General features: G+C 36.0%; 1 protein-coding gene across 2 annotated transcripts; it reads left to right on the forward strand.

Moving 5' to 3' along the window:
* The first annotated feature begins 1,118 nt into the window (after positions 1 to 1,118).
* Positions 1,119 to 20,944, forward strand: CCDC172 (coiled-coil domain containing 172). 2 transcript variants are annotated; one of them, XM_064663449.1, is made up of 8 exons: positions 1,120 to 1,450; positions 1,652 to 1,737; positions 5,666 to 5,782; positions 7,183 to 7,348; positions 9,151 to 9,252; positions 10,208 to 10,310; positions 19,807 to 19,894; positions 20,749 to 20,944. In XM_064663449.1, the coding sequence occupies exons 1-8, from the start codon at positions 1,372 to 1,374 to the stop codon at positions 20,779 to 20,781; spliced, it is 774 nt and encodes a 257-aa protein (XP_064519519.1). In that variant the 5' UTR covers positions 1,120 to 1,371; the 3' UTR covers positions 20,782 to 20,944. The 2 variants fall into 2 exon arrangements, with proteins under 2 accessions (XP_064519520.1, XP_064519519.1); XM_064663450.1 differs by lacking the exon at positions 5,666 to 5,782 and having other exon boundaries at positions 1,119 to 1,450.
* The last annotated feature ends 813 nt before the right edge of the window (positions 20,945 to 21,757 follow it).

Here is a 21,757-nt window from a genome sequence, read left to right on the forward strand (position 1 = left end):
CATTTTCTTTCCTAGATAGAGCAATGTCTTTCCTTTTAAAAGCACCGTTTTATAGCACACTATCAGCTATAACATAGCGCCTTTTAAGCAGTAAATGCTATAGCATAACATTTTTCCAGAATTCTCAGTTTCAGTCTGCTAACTTAGAACAGCTTTTTGATTAATAAGACATCTGTACTCTCATGTATATTGTTTTGCTTTTGATGTTCAAAGATTTTCTCTTTCTAATTTCTGAACTTTGCTGCAGCAGTCTACGCTAAGACAGTATCTCCTCTGAGGAAATGTCTATAACAATACAGGAATGTCAATAATCCTAATCTTTTTCAATGTTAAAAAGGCTGGAAATCTATAAAGTTCCATTCCTCCAGGCTTTTTCTGCCTCAAAGCAAATAGGCCAACTTCACTTAGTTATTCCCTGCAGAGAGTGTAGTCAATCCTTTCCAAGATGAAGAAGCAAACCCTGTAATAGGAATTATATTTTCAACCAGGTACTTATATTTCCAAGTATATCGAGTAACATACAAACCAGAGCGTTACAGGAGCTCCAAGCAGAGTAAACATACGCTCCAGAAGAGCGTAGAATGGGCTGTGTTGTGATCTTTGCTTGCTGGGACTACCTGGAACAGAAACTCTGCCCATTTTACATTCATGGTGAAATGCAGCCAAGCTGAGTCTGATCCCTGTAAGTTCTATGGAGTCAGATTTACCTTGTTCTTCTGTGTGATAGCAGATTTTAGCCTACTTCCTTAGCTGCTCAGCTTAGACATCAGTCTTCAAAAGATAAGTAAATCTGAGCTGATGCGACTTTTGGAAAGGACAGTGATCACTCCATAGAAAAAGGAAGAGGTAAAGAAGAACAGCTTCTGGACGACAGAAAACCAGAATAAAGCACATGTTCCCAGACAAATAAAGAAGTCAGAGCTGTTTGATCAAAACTCCCCAGATGCTGAGCCAGAACCAGTTTCACAGATGTGCCCAAGTTTGACATGATTCAGCGTCACCTGGTTTTTCCCTCAACAATTATCTTCCTTCTCCTGCTCCTACTGTAGCTTCCCTGCCTGCTCCTTTCCACTCACTGTTTCCCACGTGGGCTCCCCCAGGCAATCACCCACATTTCCCTCTGCCCGAGGTTTCCTCTCAGTCCCCTGCTTTCTGCAGCCCTCACCTCCCCTTGTGTCCCCTCTTCCCCCTCAGCCATGTCCCGTCTGCCCTGGTCGCTCCCTTCTGTTCGCAGCCCCGGGGAGGCGGAGGCCGAGGGCAGGGCGCTGAGGGCAGGGCGCTGAGGGCAGGGCTGTGGCCAGACCCAGCCTCACCTTCCCGCGGGAACCGCAGCCCTCACAAAGGCAGCACGGGCTCCACGAGAAGGCAGAAATGAACCTGGATGCTTTGTTCCAGCAAATACAGTTCACAGAGAAGCAGGCGAGGGAGAAGAGGCACTTCATCCAGCAAGGTCGGCCCCGTGGCCGCCATCCTGAGGGGCCGGCGGCGGCACCGACCACCCGGAATGGCCTCTCCATTCCCGGGGTGTCCTGAGGGGACTTGTGTCGGGGAAAGCCGGGGTGGCCGCTTCTTGCTAATGGCGTGTTTCTATAAGAAGGTAACTTTTACAAACCGAGTAAACATTCTTACAGGTTTTTGTTTGTTGTTGCAGCTAAATGTGACATAAACAGAAGCTATGAAAAAATTAACCAAATAAAAGAAGAGCTGAGCGCTGCAAAAGTTAACTTAGAAACTAAGGTAAGCAGGCATATTTAGAGTGTACATAATAATGAAATACATTAGGTTTACACATATATGACCTTTCAGGAATAGATTCATAAGCACTTTCAAGGAGTGTGCTTCACTTGCTGAGTAATACAGCATTGAGAAAACTTACACCGCGCATTCCTGTAGTGAAAAAAGGGTCTGTCAACATCCTTCCTCTCACAGATCCCACCCTTTGGGCTGGCCCCTGGCTGTGCTCAGGGACTTGCTCGGCTCAAGGTTAGGAACGTTTCCAGATAATGCTTCCAAAATCTGGAAACTCTAGAATCAGGACATGTGCACAGGCAAGTCACTCCTTCTCCACAGTGTGATAAACTGAGAAAATAATTCGAGTTGATTGAGAAGAAACAGTGAAGGGTCAATATGACCTCGAGAGAAAAGAAAAACAAGTCGTAAAACTTAATTGGGCCCCTCTAAAGAGATAAAACAAGTTACCTCCCTTTTACCTTGTGTAGGATTTATAGTGAGACAATTTTGTTTAGTTAGATAGATAATAGGACCTTTCTTGAAATTTATAACTTTGTAGCAAGCAAACATCTGCAGAGTGTCTGATTTGACAATATATTATGGGTGCTAGATAATAGGACCTTTCTTGAAAGTTATAACTTTGTAGCAAAAACATCTGTTGAATGTCTGACTCAACAATGTGTAATGTTTATGCTTATGTATAATGAATATTCATGAAGTAGCTGGAAATAAATGTAGGACAACTATCTTCTTTGGGTGTGACAGGCGTTGGGAGTTGTTGGACCCCTTCCCTGATCACCCAGCGCTGAATTTGCTTTTATCATATAATAAAATTCTGATTGGAAATTGCCCGATTGGGTTTCTATTTCTCACAACAGGCAGAGCTTGGCAAGGAGCACATCACCATGGACAGGTCACTGCGTGCACAACATACGGCCACGAGCTGTGGGCAGGCTGGCTGTTGGGCTGTGGTGTGAGATTTCCTGCTTTAACAGTCCTGAAACTTGTTACAGCGTTTCCTTCAGTGCCCAAGAGGCATTTCTTGGTTGCCTGATGTGTTTCACTAACAGCCTTCCACAGGAAAAAATATATGGAAACATTCCCTGTGTTTACTTCACAGGACCTTAAATCATGCACTGAAGACCTTTCTGTAAGCCCAGGCTCACAGTTAAGGCTTACAAGACCTAAGGTTTTTTCTAAGGATGTCAAAGACAGAGGAAAGTTTCTAAATCTATTTAGTGATTTTATTACTCTTTCCATTTAATCAGACTGCAGATGTATTTTCAGATTAAGCTTCCAGAGCTTTTCACCAGTAACACCTGTAGTTGCAAATTATTTGAAAATCCATTTGCTTCTGTCTGAAAAATGAAGTTTAAATACCATCCCTGGTGCTCTTAAGTGTCTGTGCTGACAGAATATGTATTCACAACAGGAAAGGATTTGGAGCCTCCTTTGAACTGTTGTATCCTATCACTTAAATAAACAACTTCAAGAACATTTGGGGGATTGCCTCACCTAGTTGTGAAAATAAATGTTTGGAGGTTGATTTTCATCCTTCCAAACACAAGCTCTTCTGCCTTTTGTAAAGGATTATGTAGTATATATAATAAATATCAACATCACTGATCAAAATAAAAAAGAACTCATTTACAAATATTTACTGGCTGTAAATTCAGACTATAATCATGCAAGCAGTTATTCACGTGCTCACATTTATGCATGTAACGATCTCAGAGCCCAAAGGTGCTTTAAAATAGTAACTTATTTAGCCAACACAGATTATATCTGGATATTGCTTGTTAGGTGAAGTCCTCTGTAGTCTTACTCATAAATTTATTTATGAACATTACAATTTTATGTTTATACTACTAATTTGTTGTTGATGCAGTGTGATTTATAATCAAGGTTCATGTGGTAGGTTATAGAAGGTCCCAAGAGTAGAGCCATTATTGTAAATGACTAATGGGAAGAACTAAGAACCATTCCTAATTAAATTTTATGTGCTTTACTGACCAGGATTAATAATATTCTCACTGATGTCCACAAGAATATATTTTGCTTGCTTGCTTAGTCTGACACTGATTAATTTATAGATAGGAAATGATAGAAAGGTAGTGGAATAGGAAAATACATTTCAATCAGACTGTATTTAGGTTTAAAGATTATATAGTTATGGACATTACTTAAAGTAATTTCTTTTTCAGTACAGGAATCAGGTTTAGATATATCTACAATAGTTCATGCAATTCAAATAATATTAAATAATGCTGTTCAGCTAATGCTGTTCAATTTGTCCTGAACAAAATAACTGCAGTTCTTTATAATCAGACATATCCAACCACAGGCATGCTCAGCAGCTGATGCTTGACCAAGCAGATGAGACTGAGTTCAAAGGTTTTTTGACATCTATTTCACAGACACTGCCTGTGGTCAATCAAAGAGTCCTAGGAAGTGCAATTTTTCCCTCTTTTCTGTAAAATCAGGTAGCATGTAATTAGAACCCGAATTATAACATTTTGCAGTTCATAGCTCAATGATTTCTTTAAAAAAATTGGCTGCAAATGCATAGATTAAGTTGGCATCTTACAGATGGAGCAACTACACTGCAGCTAGTTACCTTCAATAATACAAATACAGTGGTATAAGACCATCTACTCCTTTGAATTAATATGTAAAATAAATTCTCCTGAGGCAAGCACTTCCTGGACACTTAGCATGCTGGACATAGCAGGGATAAGGAAAAACTCTGGGCCTTTCCTTCCCAACTCTCACATTCTGGTCTTAGGGCATTTTCATTCCACTATCCTCCTGTTTTGATCAGATGCACTTGATCTGTGCCCTCTCCAAAATCATCTACATTGTTTAATTTTAAAATCTTTTCACTTTTACCACTTTAATACCACTCTTATTTGGTCTTTTCTGCTTCTACACACACAAACAGTCACGTTATCAGCCTGACTATTCAATTTACTTCCTGATACTTACCCTGTGCCTTTACAGTCTGTGGGCACCTCTGCTAACTTTACTTTCCCTACTCATTGCTGAGTATTACAGTCTGAGTCATTCTCTTGACTCACTTCAAGAGAACTTCATCAGATGAATGGTTTTCATCCTTTAAGACTCTTCAACACTTAACTGTTTTTTATTTATCTGTTATTATAGTTTATTCTACCATGTATCTTAACTTAGGTTAGACGATATAGTAGATGTGCTGGAAAATTGAGAAGAACTCCTCAGCAAATTTTGAAAATGTAGTGGTTGAACAGCATACTCTTCTATCAGATAAATTAATGGTTAAAAGTAATAAAACTCAAAATAAATCTCTATGCAAAATTGAAGTTTGGGGCTTTGGGTGGTTATGGTCAAACCGTCTCTAATCAATGAGCTGATTTCCATTACACTTTCTTGGCTAAAAATTCCAGAAATTGTGCTCAGAAAAATATGAGCTTATCCCTCCTTCCTTCACATGTGCCACAGTGGCATTGCAGAGTTGGGGACATGTACAGCCATTCAGTCAAAACTCCAGTGTTGGACCACTGTCCCTCTAATATTATTGTCTGATTTGGTAGATGATGAACTTTACACAGTTAGATGGAGGACACTGTCCTGTGGTGCATAAAAGATCCCATGTGGTCAAGACTCTTCCTGGTTTTAACCTGAAAAAATATCTCCTGAATCAAGCAGACTTTAAATTGCCATTCTAGATAGACAGACCACCACTAAATGTCTCCTTTAAAGAAAGAAGATTTTGAAAAGCTTAGTGGTATCCTGCAAGATAAGTGGGGGGTAAAAGAAAGAGCTGTTATGGTTTTGCTAGCCCAGCAGCTGGGGTAGCTGTGTTTTAACTGTACAATATCAAAGTATATGAAACAATAAAACAATTGTTTTATTACTTCTTAACCTTACTTCTTAACTTTTTTTTTTCTCTTGGAAGGTTCAACATCTGTCTGAAAAGCAGTTCTACTTAGAAATTCTGAAGAAACGTGAAGATAGCTTAGAAAAACAGAAAGCTGAACTTATTAATCAAAAAAGCAGTCTTCTTAAAATCTTGGTGTGTTCCCAGCTATGGTGTGCAGAGAGCTCTTTTCTACTCGGCAAGAGCAATCAGCTTTAAAATTTGAAAATCTGGAAGACCTAATATTCTAAATCAGGAAATTTTTTTTTTGCTTTAGCTTTTATAACAACGTAAATGTAGATAAATTATCACTTTTAATTTAAGCCACGATCTAAGGTAGTGTATGCTGCAGTTTATCTACAAAGCTGATTTAACCTTCTTGACTTCATTTTCTAATGTCTGCTGCTGTGTGACTGAAGTCCAGTTCTGATAGATTATTTACTCTTAAAAGTAAACTAGGAAAGCCTCACCTTAAGTTGGGTTGGCTCATCCACAATCAAACAGATTGAGAAGGATCTAAGGAAAAACCCAGGGAGGCCTACAGCATATTTTAGCAATCCTGACGTGCCACACAATCTCTGATGGCAGGCACACCTAACCACCTCTTCAAAGGGAGCTGCTTACAACAGACAAGAAGTTTTTCACTTCTCTCATATGCCAACCTGAATATTGCCTTCCTCTTACTTCCCTGTGCATCCTTGGATCTGTACCAATGAAGAAATGCCAGAGGAGTAGTCTTCTCTGCATATGTATCTGCACTTTAAATGTTCAGCAGAGCTAAATTTCAAATGTTCAGTCCAAATCACCAATATTAACCCTAAATCTTTAGGCAGATATCTTCTTAACTGAGTAATATTTCTGCAGCACCCAAAGTATTCCCAATATATGTGTGAAGTTTCTTTTAATTGGAGCCGGTCAAGTTTGATATATGGGTTATCATTTCTTTTTTCCTGTATATAGGGGACATTTCATTTCATTTGACTTAGCAATCAATTAAGACTTCTTAAAAGAAATTGAATATAACCCTTCTTGTTTGAATGGGCTTTTTTTCCAGAAAATTAAACAGTAATTTCCTATCAACTATAGCTTTCTTGGTAGTTATTGAGGGAGTTAAAGTAAGTCTGAGTTCTGCAGAGGAATAAACAACACCTTGATTTAAATTAATAACAATCTAAAAAAAAGGAACAGCCATGCTAGGCTACAGACTTTAAACAGAACTTTCTACTAACTTCAGTAAAATAGTTGAACCAAGTTGGTGCAATTCTGGAAGATAAGATTTTTAACATGCTTTATTATTAAGAATATATCCTTCATTTTTACAGGGGAAAAAAAAAGAAAGTTGAAAGGACAGACATAATGGTAGAGCTGTAGACCATTTTCATGTTCTTATAAGTCAGGAAATTATTTACTTTTACATTTATTTATTTTTGGTTTTTTATTTATATTATACTACAAATTTAAGGGTAGAAACAACAGTGTGTTTCAGTCTGCCTAGCCTAACAGAGACTTCCTTTTTTTTCCACCTGAACATTCAATATTCCCTTTCTTTTTTTCAGACAGATGCAAAGAGAAAAATTGCTGAAGAGGAAGATAATTTTACCAGAGAAGTAACAGAGTTTAACAATGAATATGGACTAACAAGTAATAGAGATCTTATGATTAAAAAAAAAGTCAAGGCTGAAATAAAGGATTTAGAGAATGAGGCAGCGCTGCTGAAAAATGGTAAGCCTTATATTAAACTAGTGTATCTTGGATTAATACAAATCAGTAAAATATAACTATGCAAACCAGTACTTTTAATTCCATTCCCTTGCAGAAGGGTCTCCCAGTGTCTAATGTCAGCCAGCACAGAGGTGCTCTGTCATAGACAGTGACTGGTTTGGGTTAGAATCCTCTATGGATGAGTTCTGTACATGTCCTTAGCTTCAAAAGAATTGCACACACAAATGTCTTGCAGTAGAACTTGATCTTTAAGACACAGAGGATGAGATCTCTCAGAACACAGGGTCAGACTTAAAAGCAGTCCTTCTGCAAGGAAATAGGGGTCGTCATGGATCACGAGCTGAACATGAGTTAATGACATGAGAATGCCAACACCACACTGAGACATAAACATAATTCTGATCTCTGAGACATGGAAAATAATTTTTCACTCTATTTGGGGCAGTTAAGCTCTTAGCTGGAGTACTGTGCTCCTCGTTTTGATGTTAAACTCTAAGAAAAGATGTGGACCAGCTGGAGAGAATCCACATGGGACCAGTGAGAGTGATCAGAGTTCTGGAGCACATGAGAAAGAAGAAAATGAAAGAATTGTGACTATTTAACCTATTAAGGAAAAGATTGATGAAATATGAATGTCAGTCTTCAAATTATTAAAGGATCCTGTAAAAAGGAAATTAATATATTTTGCATATCTATAGTGAACTGAATAAAAAGTAACAAGTGTAAAACACAATAAGAGAGTCTGTCTGACTGTTTAGAAGTCTTTCCAGGAACAATGAACTAAAACACTCTGCCCTAGGAGATTCCATTATCAAAGGAATTAGGGGTCTTCACTATCAAAGGTCTTTAAAAACAGGATAGACAAGCATCTGTCAGAAATGGCAGAGGTACAGCTGATCCTGCCTTCAGGAGAAGGAATGCAGTAGATGACCCCTCAAAGTCCTTTCCAGTCTCATGATTTGTCAAACACCAGCACTTCCAATTCCTAATATCTGCTGTAAAGTTACTGAAACAGGACTATCCATTTGAGTCTGCACTTGGTAGTACCTTCTTTCTTATTTCTTGTTGCTATGATTCTAATCTACAACTGGAAAAAGTCTGTATTTGGTGGCAAGTGCTACTCTTAGCAATTAATTTTTACATATTCAGACAGACCTGGGCAGTTAAATGATTAGTAGGACCTGAAGGGGGACTAACATTCTTCTCTAGGTTCAGTTGCTGTCTTTATTCCACCCTTTATTTGCACCTTTTTTGAGGTACAGTTTCCTGTCTTTGGTCTGCTACAGTCCTGAGCACAGTGACAACACTGAAGTGAAAAGTTTAAGTAACTCTTAACATGGAAATTATGCAAGGACCTCCAGTTGTTAGAAAAACACTCACAATTCATTCCAGATGCTGTCAATAGTCAGGCTCAAATATCCATGAGACTAAACAAATTAAGTGGGTTTTTTTTCAGTCCTGCTGAGAGGTGTCTGTTCTCCACCTATTCAATGAGTCATCTTCCTTTCTTTATAGCTGAAGTAACTCTAAAGCAAAACATTCTTTTTCTGCCCAGACAACAAAATATGTTGAATATCTTAATAACAATAAAAACCATTTTCTTTCATAGGTATGAATGCACTGTATGACCTATAATTTCTTGTGAATTGTGTTTTATATGACTGATTTTAGTTTATTTTTGTTTTATATTCAAGGTTCTTTTTCACTAGCTGAATATTGATAGAAGTAGTTAAGAATATTTAAGATTGTATCATGAATGCTAAAACTGCAATGTATTTTAATTTAAATGTATTTTTTCTCAGAAATGGAGTCAATGGAACACAAAAATGTTCAGTTAAATGCACTCCAGCTGCAGAAGAATGAGTTAAAGCAGGATTTATTTACTCTCCAAAGTGAACTCAGAGGTGTGCCTGATAATTACTTGCTATGATAATTACTTCTGCTTGACAAAGGCTTCTGAAAAATCTTTTCAGTCAAGTTTCTTCTCTCAAGAAAAAGAAATCATAGTAACAAGATTTTAATTAATTTTTACCATATGTAATACATAATTTTTAAACATGGCTATAATAAATATTATGGATTTCAATGAGATTTATTTTGAATGCCACTGATACTGAGGTCTAGAGATTTGCTGAATCATGAGCTATAAATATAAAAAAGAAATATTTGGTTTTGCTGGTAAGTCATGTACTTAAATGGAGAATTTGGTGTTTCTAAGTGCACTTAAAATCAATATAAATATTGTTTTAAACCCATTAACCTATAATTAAAGAATGTCACTAAAATTCAAATGTTTTAAAAGCAATGTGGCTTGGACTGGGAAAGACAGGTTTGTCCTGGGTGCTAAACCTCTGAGTCATAAATTCAACTGTCTGCTGTTTGCTGACATTTGTGTGTTCTTGTATGGAAGTCTGTGCATAGAAAAGGACATCTAGGAGGGGTGTCAAGTTCTCAGCAAACTCTATAAATGAAAAGCTAAAAAGATACAGAAGGAACCACAAAAAGTTCTGTGTCAAAGGTGATCAGAGCAATAGGAATAAGTTTGAAATCTGAATTAAAAATGTAATCTAGAGCCTTTTAGTAACCTTTTTACAAATATATAAGTAACATGTCACAGTAAGAGCTAACGAAAGCAGTAAATGTGATCATAAATTGTTTGAGAAAGGGAGTGAAACTTTCCAGATTGCAATATGCAATTGCAATAATAATAAAATAATTAATGTTCTTTATTTAGATGCCTTTTCCCTTCAAACAGTTGCATGAAGAAATATTAGAAAATATAAATTTAGAAAATGTAGAGAGTCTTTGAATATGGATGATTCATATATATTTATAAAGTGATTCTAATTTCATGTTTAGAGCTTGAGAAAGTAATCAGGGAGGCTGAAAGAATGACCAAAGATTTAGAAGCAGAAAAAGTCCAAGTAACTGAAAAACCTCAGACGGATCCTGAATGTTTAAGGTAAGAGTCTCGTGTTAATGAGTTCCTAAATTTGATTTTAGACCTGTAACTGCAGACCAATCCTGGTGGCAATGACTATTTTACCTTTCCTGTACAATATTCCTTTGAAATCAGAAGAACCATTCATTTTTTATTAGAGAAGACAAATTCCTGCTGTTTATTACAGCATTTCACACTTACATGCATACTCAAAGGAACTAAAAAATTGAAGAGTTTGCAGGGATGTCAGTCAGACTTGGAGGAAGAACAAAAGACTGCTGCTTCTGCAGGATGAAAGACCAGTTCTTAAGTTCTTGTAAAAATGGTGGTGGTGCACAAAGTACTGATGAACTGTGCAGTGCTAAAGGCATCTCTGCTGCTGGGCTGCACAGAGCCCGCTTGCAATGGGATGGGTTGGCCACAGTAACCTCCTTGGGTCAGCTGGGCCCTGTGTTGAAGCTACTAAATGCAGATTTTTCTCTCTGATCTCTATCAGTTCCAGTTTGCCTTCCAATTAAGCCAGTTTAGACCAAAATTTTGAAGACTTAACCAAGACAAAAGACCTTGCACAGTCTCCCTTAACAGTGACTGTTGCTTCTTGGGAACTGAGTGGTAATGACTCATTTCTTGTCAGTTTGCTTAAGTGAGACAATTAGATTTTCACTTTACAGAAAATAATGTAAATTTTTTTTTTAAAAAAAGATTCCAGTGCAGAAAGCCCCATATCACAGAACTGTCCATCTTTTTTCTGTCTTATGATGTTCCAGATGAAAGTGTCTGTGGATATTTAAAAATATTGAATAGGCAATGCAAAGAAACTCCTTCTGGAAAAGTTGGTCTGAAAGATTCTCTAACAGAAGTTGTTAAGGAAAACATAACTGTTATTGCCATCGTGGGTTTTTTTCCTATATATTGCTAAGCTTTTGACAAAAATAAATAATTATAACGTGGGGGTTTTTTTCTGAAAACTTTCAATGGAAAGTTATAACTTTGCAGAGAACCCTGAGCAATTTTCTGAAAGACGATTTGGTAATGGCCCATTTTTTGCTGAATATCGGTTTTTGAAAGAAAATGATATATCAGCCCTATTACTAACTCTCTTCAACCTCTTACATGGTGTTGAGACATGGCCAAAATTCCCTCAGCATAAAAATTAATTAGCTCACAATCCTGCATACAGCAGCAAAAAATTTGCATTCAACATATACATAGAAGACACAGTGTAAATAATAACAGCAGCAACGATTCTTTAGGACAGCATGTTATAATTCACTTGTTTACATTATTCATTCAATCGTGATATATTGGGGTTTGTGATACATGAGGTTGTCACCTTCCTTCTAAATAACAGACTTCCCTTGGAGTAGTTTACTGCCATGATGCCACTGAATATTGAAATTGGTGTAATTAGTTTTCTGTAACAGGTTTCCTTTGTGTAAGGTACAGAAGTAACAAACATTATGTTACTCTAAGTTCCCAGCTCTGCCACTGAGATCCTAGGGATCAATCAAAAACATATATGTCTGCCTTTCTATGTAGGGAAAGTAACTCACAGGTCTGCAGAACGATACTTTGGTTTTATCTGGGTGGAAAACATGGATAAAACATATTAAATTCTATTAACTGCAAAATCAGCAAGTGCCATTTACAACCAAAGCAAGAAGGAGGATGATATTTTCTTGTTTAATGAAATGCCTTCTTTTGTGGTCAAGATAAGATTACATTATTTGATAATTGCATGTAGTGCAAAATATAAACTGCTGCTGCTGCTATGACTAATATCACAAAATGCAAGAGATTCTTGAAGTGTAATAATATATTGAATACATTTTCTTTACATTGAAATACTTTTTCATTTCAGATACTGGAAAAAATTTAGGACGGATTTGCCTAAATCATACCTTTATCTTGCACTTGCTTTTGATCAGAAGAGCTCAGTGCTTTAGAGAGAGAGAGATAGCCCTGAATAAGTTAACTCAAATGCCAGGAGCAACACAGATATGCTACTGCACTTCCATGTCAGCACTAATAGATTCTGCTTTTCTGTAGAGCTAGTCAGGCAATCCTCATTTGTCTACCTCTCTCTGTCATAGTGCTGTGCTCTTTAGAATCATCCCAAACTCTTATCAGACTCATACAACTCTAGCAATTCTTTTTTTTTTTTTTTCTCTTCTTTAACATAACTTACCCATCACTTCTTGATTTGGACTACTGAATTAAGAGAATGAAAGGGGGGCTTTAAAGTATTAAGTGCTATAAATATTGCAGTGTATAAATAGTCCCCCAGGAGGTACCTGATCCCTTTCCAGTACCTACAAGGATACCATCAAGAAGATGGAGCCAGGACCTGCACAGTGCTGCACAGCAGGACAACAAAAGGCAAAAAGCAGAAGTTGAAACAAGAAGATTTAGAATGAATTTAAGGAAAAACACTTTTATCATGAGGATAGTGTAAGCAAAGGAAAAGGTTGGCCAGAGAGGTTGCATAGCTTTCATCCCTGAAGGTTCTCCTTGAGATCTATGCATATACCAGTGTATATATCTTAACAGGAGTCAATTTTGGCCATGTTAAAATCAATGTGATTGAACCTACTGTGTCAGAGAAACAACCCTTTTTAGCCTAACAAGATTAGGGGTTTTTTCCCCATACAAAATTTATTGCAAGAATAGAATTCTAGTTTTTGCTGAAAATCATTTTTATTACATATAAAGATGATAATATTTTGGCACAAGTAATGTGGATCAGAAATACATATTTTTTTCTATGAAATAAGCACAAAATTTGATTCTCTTTTTACAGAGCTGGAAAGCACATCGCTCTTTAAATGGCAAAAATACCAATGTTTTTAATGCTTCCTTAGAACAAATGTGAGAGACAGGCAGCATCAATAACCTGATATATGTAGCTCCCTGATCACCCTGCAAGTCTGTAACTGTATCACATTCCTAGTTCCAGCTTAAAAATCAATATCAAAAGTAGCTGGCAAGGCAAGAATCTTCATTACAATTAAGTATATATCTAAAAGTAAATTGTGTTTCAGTGTAGCCAGCTAATTCAAATTACAGCAATTCATCTTTGATCTGAGAAAAATGTCCTATACCACGTCTGCAGTTTCATAAAATTTCTCTCAAATCCATCAAAGAATTACAAAAGGTCATGAGAAACACACAGGGGTAATTCTCAGAGCTGTTGATGCTGCAGTTAGAGGCTTGTTTTAATACACACCAGATACAGAAAAAGGGTAACCAAAATTTGAACGTTAAGCACAGACACAGTTATGGGTAAGACACTGTACCCTCTTATTCAAAGCAGGCACTCTGGACAATGCCAGTGTCAAGATACAGGCCCATAATTCAGAGAAATATTTAAGAAAATAAGGCTTTTTTTTTTCCTGCTTTTTTTTTTTAATCTGCAATTAAGATCAAAAGCTTTATTTTAATCATCTTTTCTGCCAATGCCAACCCCAAACACAAAACAGCAGGAAAGAACTTTGGCATCAGCTCTCCTGAGTCCCATTTCCCTGGCAGGTAGCAAGTAGCATCACTTGAGTGGAACAACTCAGCAGTCAAGCAGAGACTAACTGATACCAGTAAATTCTTAACTATGTCATTTCACTATTATATTAATTGTAATTACTGTATTAATTATTTATCTTCTTTCACATTTTAATTTTAAATTTTTGTGTTGCCTTAAGTAAAGCAGCCTAGAAATAATTTTAATTGAGGCTCATTTAGACTAACAACAGAACATTTCTACCTAAAACTGATATTTTTCACACTATTTAAAAGGTAGACTGAGGATAAAATGTTTCTTTGAAACCTGAATCTCTCTTCTACTTCAGAAAAGAAGTAGCAGAAAGGAAGTGCATGAAATCTGCTTACTTTCTAAGTAGTTCAAGGCTTTGTATACTTGTCTAAATCCAAAAATATAGTATTGCTTCTTAGACTTTATAATACAGAAAAAGAAACTCCATTACCAAAATTAGGAAGGAAAAAGTAATTCTTTCTTTCATACAGGTCATACAGGAAATATATTCATTAGGGCTGAAAAATAATTCATGCTAACAGCAGACTGCCTAAGGCCATGGATGGTTCTGATGGGGTAAAAAAAATTTGCAATTTAATTTTATGTTAAATTTTATAATCTAGAGATATCAGTCTGTGGAGTAATTCTTATGGTTCAAAATTAGTTTTTCAATGGCAATCTCCTCATTGATTTTTTGAGCTTTCCTTTTTAATAGCAGTGCCTAGTGGAACTGTTATAGTTTGAATTATGTTAAAAAGTGTTTCCATTATGAGTTGCAGTATGTATTTACAAAAAGTAGATAAAATCTGACTAATGATATCTTTCCTTGATAAAACAAAAAATTGGTTAGGTAAAGAAAATTCAAATGCCATCCATTTAGACATTAATAAAGTATTTGATGTTAACCCACATGGGAAACTACAAGTTAACCTGGGGAAGACATATTTAAAAAATGAAGGAAATATACTAACTAATACTAACAACAGGAATAGGTCTGAAAATAGAAATTCTGGCACTTGAAGAAGGTAACTACAGTCACTGCTGGTCATGGTTAATGTTTTAAATAATGACTTTGGAATAGAAAGTGTTTTATGACAATAGTGTAAAATAATCAAAAAACTACACCTGGAATTTGCTGAAAAAGAGGAGGAATATAATTATATACAGTGCAAGTTGATCTATTTGTACAGAACTAAGGGCTTCAACAATAAGTACCTGGAAGCAAAGGAGAGGTCTGAGCTTACTGTGTGAGCAAAATACAACTATAAACATCAAAAGTAAATATAGCTGTGGACAAGATAAAAGCAAGAGTTATTTCCAACAAAAAGCAGAAGGGTGTAAAAGTATTGTGTACAAATCTCTCACCTACCTGTCAAAAAAAGGAGATGCATTCAACCTGGAAGATGAGTAGAGTATGGAGAGCCCATAATGCAGAAGGAAAGAAGGACAATTCTAAATCCTTTTTAGCTCTGAGAGAATTGTACACATGAAGAAAGCAGTACATTATAGAGACACTGATTTCAGCAATAGAGTAGCAATATTAATATATCCAGATTAGGATCTAATTTTCCCTGTACAATAGAAAAATCAAGATAATTGAATGAGAGGGATCATTGACCCCTATTTACTTTCCCTGCCTCAACAGGAATATACTGACCCCTAGAAACACGTTTTATTTTCACATCTCTGATGCTTGGACATTTTTTCTTTCCTGTGTAACTCTTCTTCCAGTTCCTGTGAAAAGCAGTCCATATAGCTTTGGTCTACTGTCTGCACAAAAGCAAATCTCACCCTAATGTGCAGTTTAATTCAGCGTGCCTTAACCTTTTCATGTTTATTCATCTATAATAATATATTCCTCAAAGATGTCTTGTGATGTTTTATGTATTTGGGGAATATAAATTAAAAAAAATACCACCACACTTTTGAAGACCTCTAACTACTCCTATAAATAGTTGCCTGACAGCATTCACAAAATGCAAGCTTTAATCAGTGAAAATTGCATATTTTACATTCAGCATTTGATCCAGGACAGCAAAAGCCAAAACTTTCTTATTTAACCTAAGGTAGCTCTATTTCTTTTAATTTACATTTAATTCCCATTGTTATGTGGTCTAGTACCCTCTTCACTTTCATGTTTAATCTTCTTGCTAGTATTTATTATTACTCCTAGATCACTTTCTTAGTTTTTATTCTCTTTCTGTTCCACCAAGCACAGACTTTTATAATTTAATTGTGTAGCTCAAGTACTTGAGTTTATATTTTGAGATACTAAACTACGTTTAGGACTTGTTTTCTCCCTTCCTCAATCAATTGATAATAGTCTGAAATTGATTGACTTCTGCAGCTGTATCAATAGCATTTTCTGTTTAGTAGTGTCAGCAAATTGTAAATACCCAGCAAAATCTTGCTCTCACTAGAGAAACATAGATATTAATTTAGTGCCAGTACTGAAGTGGGAGTGAATGACCTCAGTGCGTTACCTCTGCTTCAGCTTGAGACAATAAACCAAAGTCTTTGATGTTTTCCTCAATCTCAATAAAGTTTTAAAACCTTGATAAATGTATCTCCTGGAGTTTACAATAAAATTCAGGAAAATCAACATACATACTCTCAAGTTTTATATAAAACTTCCTACACAGTTTCATTTTGTACCATGAATTCTATGCCCTGTATATCAATGTCAAGCAATTCTGTTTTATAACACACCATAATGTTTTCCCTCCAATTTATGTTTAAAAAATAAAATGGTTGTCATAAACAAGGCAAAGGCAAGAAGGAGAATACAAAGAAGATATTTTACCTGTCTCAGCAAAACATTACTAAGAGACAGTCTGCTCCTTCTGCAATGCCAACAACAACTAGTTAGAGTGTTTCTTCCCCACTTAGGGGAAAAAAAAGCAGACCAAAAAAGCATGTTAACTCTGCCTTCTACATAAATTATTTCTCCTTTGAGAACTCTTTACATAAAATTATTCTTGAAATGGAAGTTTTGGATACTGAAGTCTTCATCCAGTAATTTGAATCCATGGATGATTTTCGGAGAAACCTGTTTGACAATAACACTATTTTTTCCATAGTTCAATTTATAATACCAGCATGTATTGATTTCACAATTATTTTTCCTATTTTCCTTGTGCATATACAGCTGAAATTCAAGAAGAGTGGATCAACCACAAATGCCAATGACATTTAATAGCTGGGCTCATTTCAAAGCTGCAAAATCGATCATCTTCAGTGGTCTCCTCCTTCTTCATCTCTGTCACTTCTGGCATTCAAGAATAATGGAAAATGGGCCATTGATAGTAGAGCTCAGTCTAGGACAAGCTAGCATCCAAAAAATGCTGATGTTGTTGTCCCACCTACTTGATTTAAGACTGGGTTTTGCTGCTGCAAATTCGGCATTTCCGCTCCAGCTGTTCATGGAGCCTGTGATGCTGTGATTTACCAATACACTCTTAGTGCAGTGCAGTGACTTATTATAAAGATATATTTTATTGTCACCAAAGAGAACAAAATGGTAAAAATAAAACAAAACCAAAGGACATGGATGGCCAAATGCTAATGTGATTTTTCAGATTATTCTTTATAAGAGATCTGCTTTTTATCATAGTCATAAGCGAGGATATAATTGTCATATTAATCCTTGTTCTGGCAAAAGTTACATCTCTTTCCATTTCCAAAGGTGACAGAAAACCTGCCTTCCATCTAAACAGTATAGTTTCATGAATAATTGGTTTGCACATTTAATCTGATAGTGGAAAGATGAATATGAATATCCTGCTTATCTTAAATGTAAAATGAAAAACCTAAATCTGCTTTCAGGTTAAGCATTTTTTTAATAGTTCCATTGTCTCACATTCCTTCTGGTAAAACTTCATCATTTATTCAGTAACTCAGGCGTTTCCAATGCATTAATTTTGTAGACTGTAACCTAACAGACAGGCCTTATTTTGTGAGTATAATATTCCTGGCACATACTGTAATTATCTAGCTTCTAAATAAGAAAGAAGTAAGACTTGAAAGCAGAATCAATTGATTAATGTAAGAATTAAACACCACATTTGAACGAATGTGTCTTTTATCACCACAACCTGATGCTATATAAGTAATTTTGCTGTCACTACATTTAAAAGTTCTATAAAATATTTGAAATAAAATTTTAAAATCCATATGCAAAATATGAGTTTCGAAGCACATCATCAATAGTAATTAATTCACAATCCCAGGACACAGATAAGCAACTCCTCCTGCTTATCTTCTGGTTGTTCTATCCTTAATGTACAGCTGCCATGGACTGGTATCATTCTTAGCTGACAACTAGCAAAGAGACTATGCATCAGTTTTATAATGTAGAAGACAGTGAGAGAGCATTTTCTCTGAGATCAACAAACTGTGTCTTTTTCTAAGGCAAATTAGGCAAAGTAGGGCTTTTGTTTGTCTTAGGTTTCTAAGTTCTCTGTTCCTCAGAGAACACTGAGGAAAAAATGAGCAGACAAGGCAATGAAGTTAGGCTGATTTAATCAAGATCACAAGCTGCTCTTAGACCTTGAAATGAACTTCTCTCAGTGAAATGGTCTGTAAAGTAACAATATACTACAGCGCAGTGAATATTTCATTATTTAAAGTCTAGTTCAAAATTTCCTTTTTTTTTTGATATTTGTATGTGTTATGAGAAATATTTCTGAAAACAGAGGCATTTACTCCCTTATAATACAAGCACATGCAGCTCATACTTTTTTCATATTGAGGGTAAGATATTTGCATCTTCCACAGGAACAGCAAAATTGACTTACAATGTTGCACAGTGACTGTTATTCCTCTCGTATGAAAATATATCTTTTAATAAAGCCATTGTCTTGTGTAGAAAACCAACTCTATTGCAGCCAAAGAGGTGCATCATCTGTAGAATAGGGTTAAATAATTTCTTGTCTATTATAGTGTATAAAAGAAAAAATGGTTGCTACCTTCTCTTTCAACTTCAGAAGAAACAACATCCGGCTTCGATGCATCAGTTTAGCTATTTAATGACAAGCAGAATATATACTTTTCCTCCTTTTCTCAGTCTGTTTGTATGTCCCAGAATATTGACATTGTTTTCTGAAACTGTATTAAGGGTAAACAACTTCAGCTTTGTCATTATGCTTTTCTTATGACAGCCATGGAAGGACTCAGTCTAATCTCATCACCTTGTATTTATCAGACTACTGAAAGCTCTGGCACAGATTTCTCTTGGCCAACCAAGTATTAATTTAAACCACTACAGTCACTGATGTGCAAAGTTTAGGTGTCTCCTTTTAGCAGGACTAAATGATCTTTTGAATGGAGAAATAGCTGTATTAAAAGTAATTCTTACTGTAGAAAAGTTGGAGAACTCCTGGCTGAGACTACTGGGAAACAGTCAGTAAGAGTGATGAAGAATAATGGGAGCAGTGGGGGGAGAACAGCAGCAGCAGCAGAGTGGTCTGTGGAAGGGTGTGGATTGGTGACAGCACAGGGGCAGGCAGAGGACCCATCTAATCCACCAGTCTGTCTCCATCACTAGCTACAAATAGATACTCAGGAAAAATAAGAACAGTAACATATGGTACTTCCGAAGTATCAACATTCAAATTCACATGTTTAAATAAGGAAAATGATGACTAATGAGGCCCTAAATCTTTCATGGTTTATAAAAACAACACAGCCCAGAAATTTTTCTAAAAAATTACTTTGTCAAGACATACTTTGAAAAAACCCAAAGTGTTGCTTTCTGAATTTCCTTACATTGCCATCACAACTATCAGTGCTGAATAAAATCCAAGAGTATTGTGAGAGAGTGGCATGTTGGAGGGCCAATTACAAAACTAGCAAACCTAAATCCTGACCATGAAAATAGATCAATGAGGCTTTTCTCACACAAGTCAAATGGACAACTGGGACCAAAGCTGGAAAAAGAGCTGCCCAGCAACAGTTCTCTGACCTGAAATTTCTTTTTGTTTTTGGACCCAGGCTTAAGAAAGAATTGGAAGAATGCAAAGATGATAGTTGGGAAAGTGTCTGTGAGACTCTTCAAACAGAAATTGAAATTCTGCAAATGGTATGGCATTTTCGTTGTGTATTTTAAGTGTTAGATAATTTTAGTTTTAAAGGTGTAATTTAGGATGATTAGCAGTGGCATTAGATAAGCATTTTTTTATACTATGTACATATCTAAACATCCTCACATTATAGGCCCACTCCAATACTCATTTCTTTTGGCTTATTTTCAAATGTTCAATAATATAATTTCTTACAGAAAAAGAAATTTACAGAGAAGAGACAAAGATAAAAAGATACAAAGATTCAGTTTTAGCCCAAAAAAAGATGTATTTGGGGGACTAATACAAATCATTAGTTTATTGAAAGCTGCATAAGATTATGCATTTTGGAGCTAAACTAATCTTTACTTCCAGCTGCCAGTTAAATGGAAGATGGGAATATAGAGAAATAGGATCCTTTTATATAGTACTTTATTTTGTTCACTCTCAAATTCCCTACAAAAACTTACTAAAATGTGTTTTCCTCTAAATGTCAATTCTAACTTCAGATTTCTTGATTATCAGTCTGTGTAATAATACAAAGAGAAAAAATATTTTGAAGTCCCATTTGGGAAACAAAAGGGGTTTAGAGGTTCATTTCAGAGCCCCTGATCGAGCTGTGTGAAGATGCAGCTGCCACTACCATCAATAGCAGAATGACAGTCATGAGAAATTTGTATTTCTCACTTTTATAATCAGTTTCAAGTTTCTGTTGAAGTAACATAAATTGCTTGTAATTTATCTGTTAATTTTATAATTAATTTCTTCAGAAAGAAGGAAAAAAATCTCAATGTTTAAAAATTTCTCTGTGAAAAAAAAAATACAGAAGTCATAAGATTTCATTATCTATCATTCAGTTCTTTCTCTTTTCCAGAATTTGTCACAAAAGAAGTCTTCAGGCAAGTGAATAACATGTGACATGTGATATGGAGTGTCACAGAAGCAAGTCTGAGTATTTTGAAACTATTTTATTCAGGGTCTATCAGATTTGCATCTATTTTTTGTTTGTTTGATTCACAGTTTGTATCTGCTTTTACTTTTTATTAAAATTAAGTTTTATTAATTTAAAAGTGATGGGGGGATTGTGTTTTATCCTCAAGTTCAAGGGCCATCCATCTTTATCTTCTTGTTTGTGGCCCATGGATCACAGTGCATGGTCCACTACACACAAAGCTCAGTTCCTGTATTACTGGCTCTATTCTTTATGTATTATTTTTTTCAAATGAAGGGTCTTCCATTTCTAAAGGGAATGGTATTACAATCAGAAAATCTTAACAGGAGCTACAACTGTTTAGTTTATGACTCAACAATGCAATTCCACAACGAGCTCTCTGAAACAGCTCAGCTCCAGCAATGCTGCTTGACAGTCCAGAATAGTTTCCAAACTACTGAGCTGTGGATGCCTCCATTGGTGGTAAGCCAGTCCATTTCTTAGTGCTTGCTTTCTGATTACATGGGAAAATCTTCTTTTCTTCCTCTCCCACAACTCACAAAATACTGAGTGCTAAATTCAGCACTTGAGAGCAAAGGTAAAGCCTTGCACTAGATGAAAAGTCCACATTTCTAGAGAATGGTGAAGAATTTGAATTGAATCAGGATCCCTATTCTTTCAAGCATGTAGGATGTATAACTGCTACAGCAGTTCCCAACCCACAGTAGGAACTGACTTTATCATTCAGATGCTTAGAACCAGCCCATGTAAAAACATTCACTCTGCTCAGCCTCAGTCCACTCTGGGGGCATCATCTCCTCACATCTCCTCTGCCTGCAGATGTTTTCCAATGTTCTTCTCACCTGAGGGTGGGAAAGGTAGTTGCTCTTCACTAGTTTTTCTACACCCAGAGCTCTTCAAGCTACAGAGGGTGTTTGTCACACATAAAACT

Source organism: Pseudopipra pipra, chromosome 8 (assembly GCF_036250125.1).
Source record: "Pseudopipra pipra isolate bDixPip1 chromosome 8, bDixPip1.hap1, whole genome shotgun sequence".
Classification (NCBI taxonomy): Eukaryota; Metazoa; Chordata; class Aves; order Passeriformes; family Pipridae; genus Pseudopipra; species Pseudopipra pipra.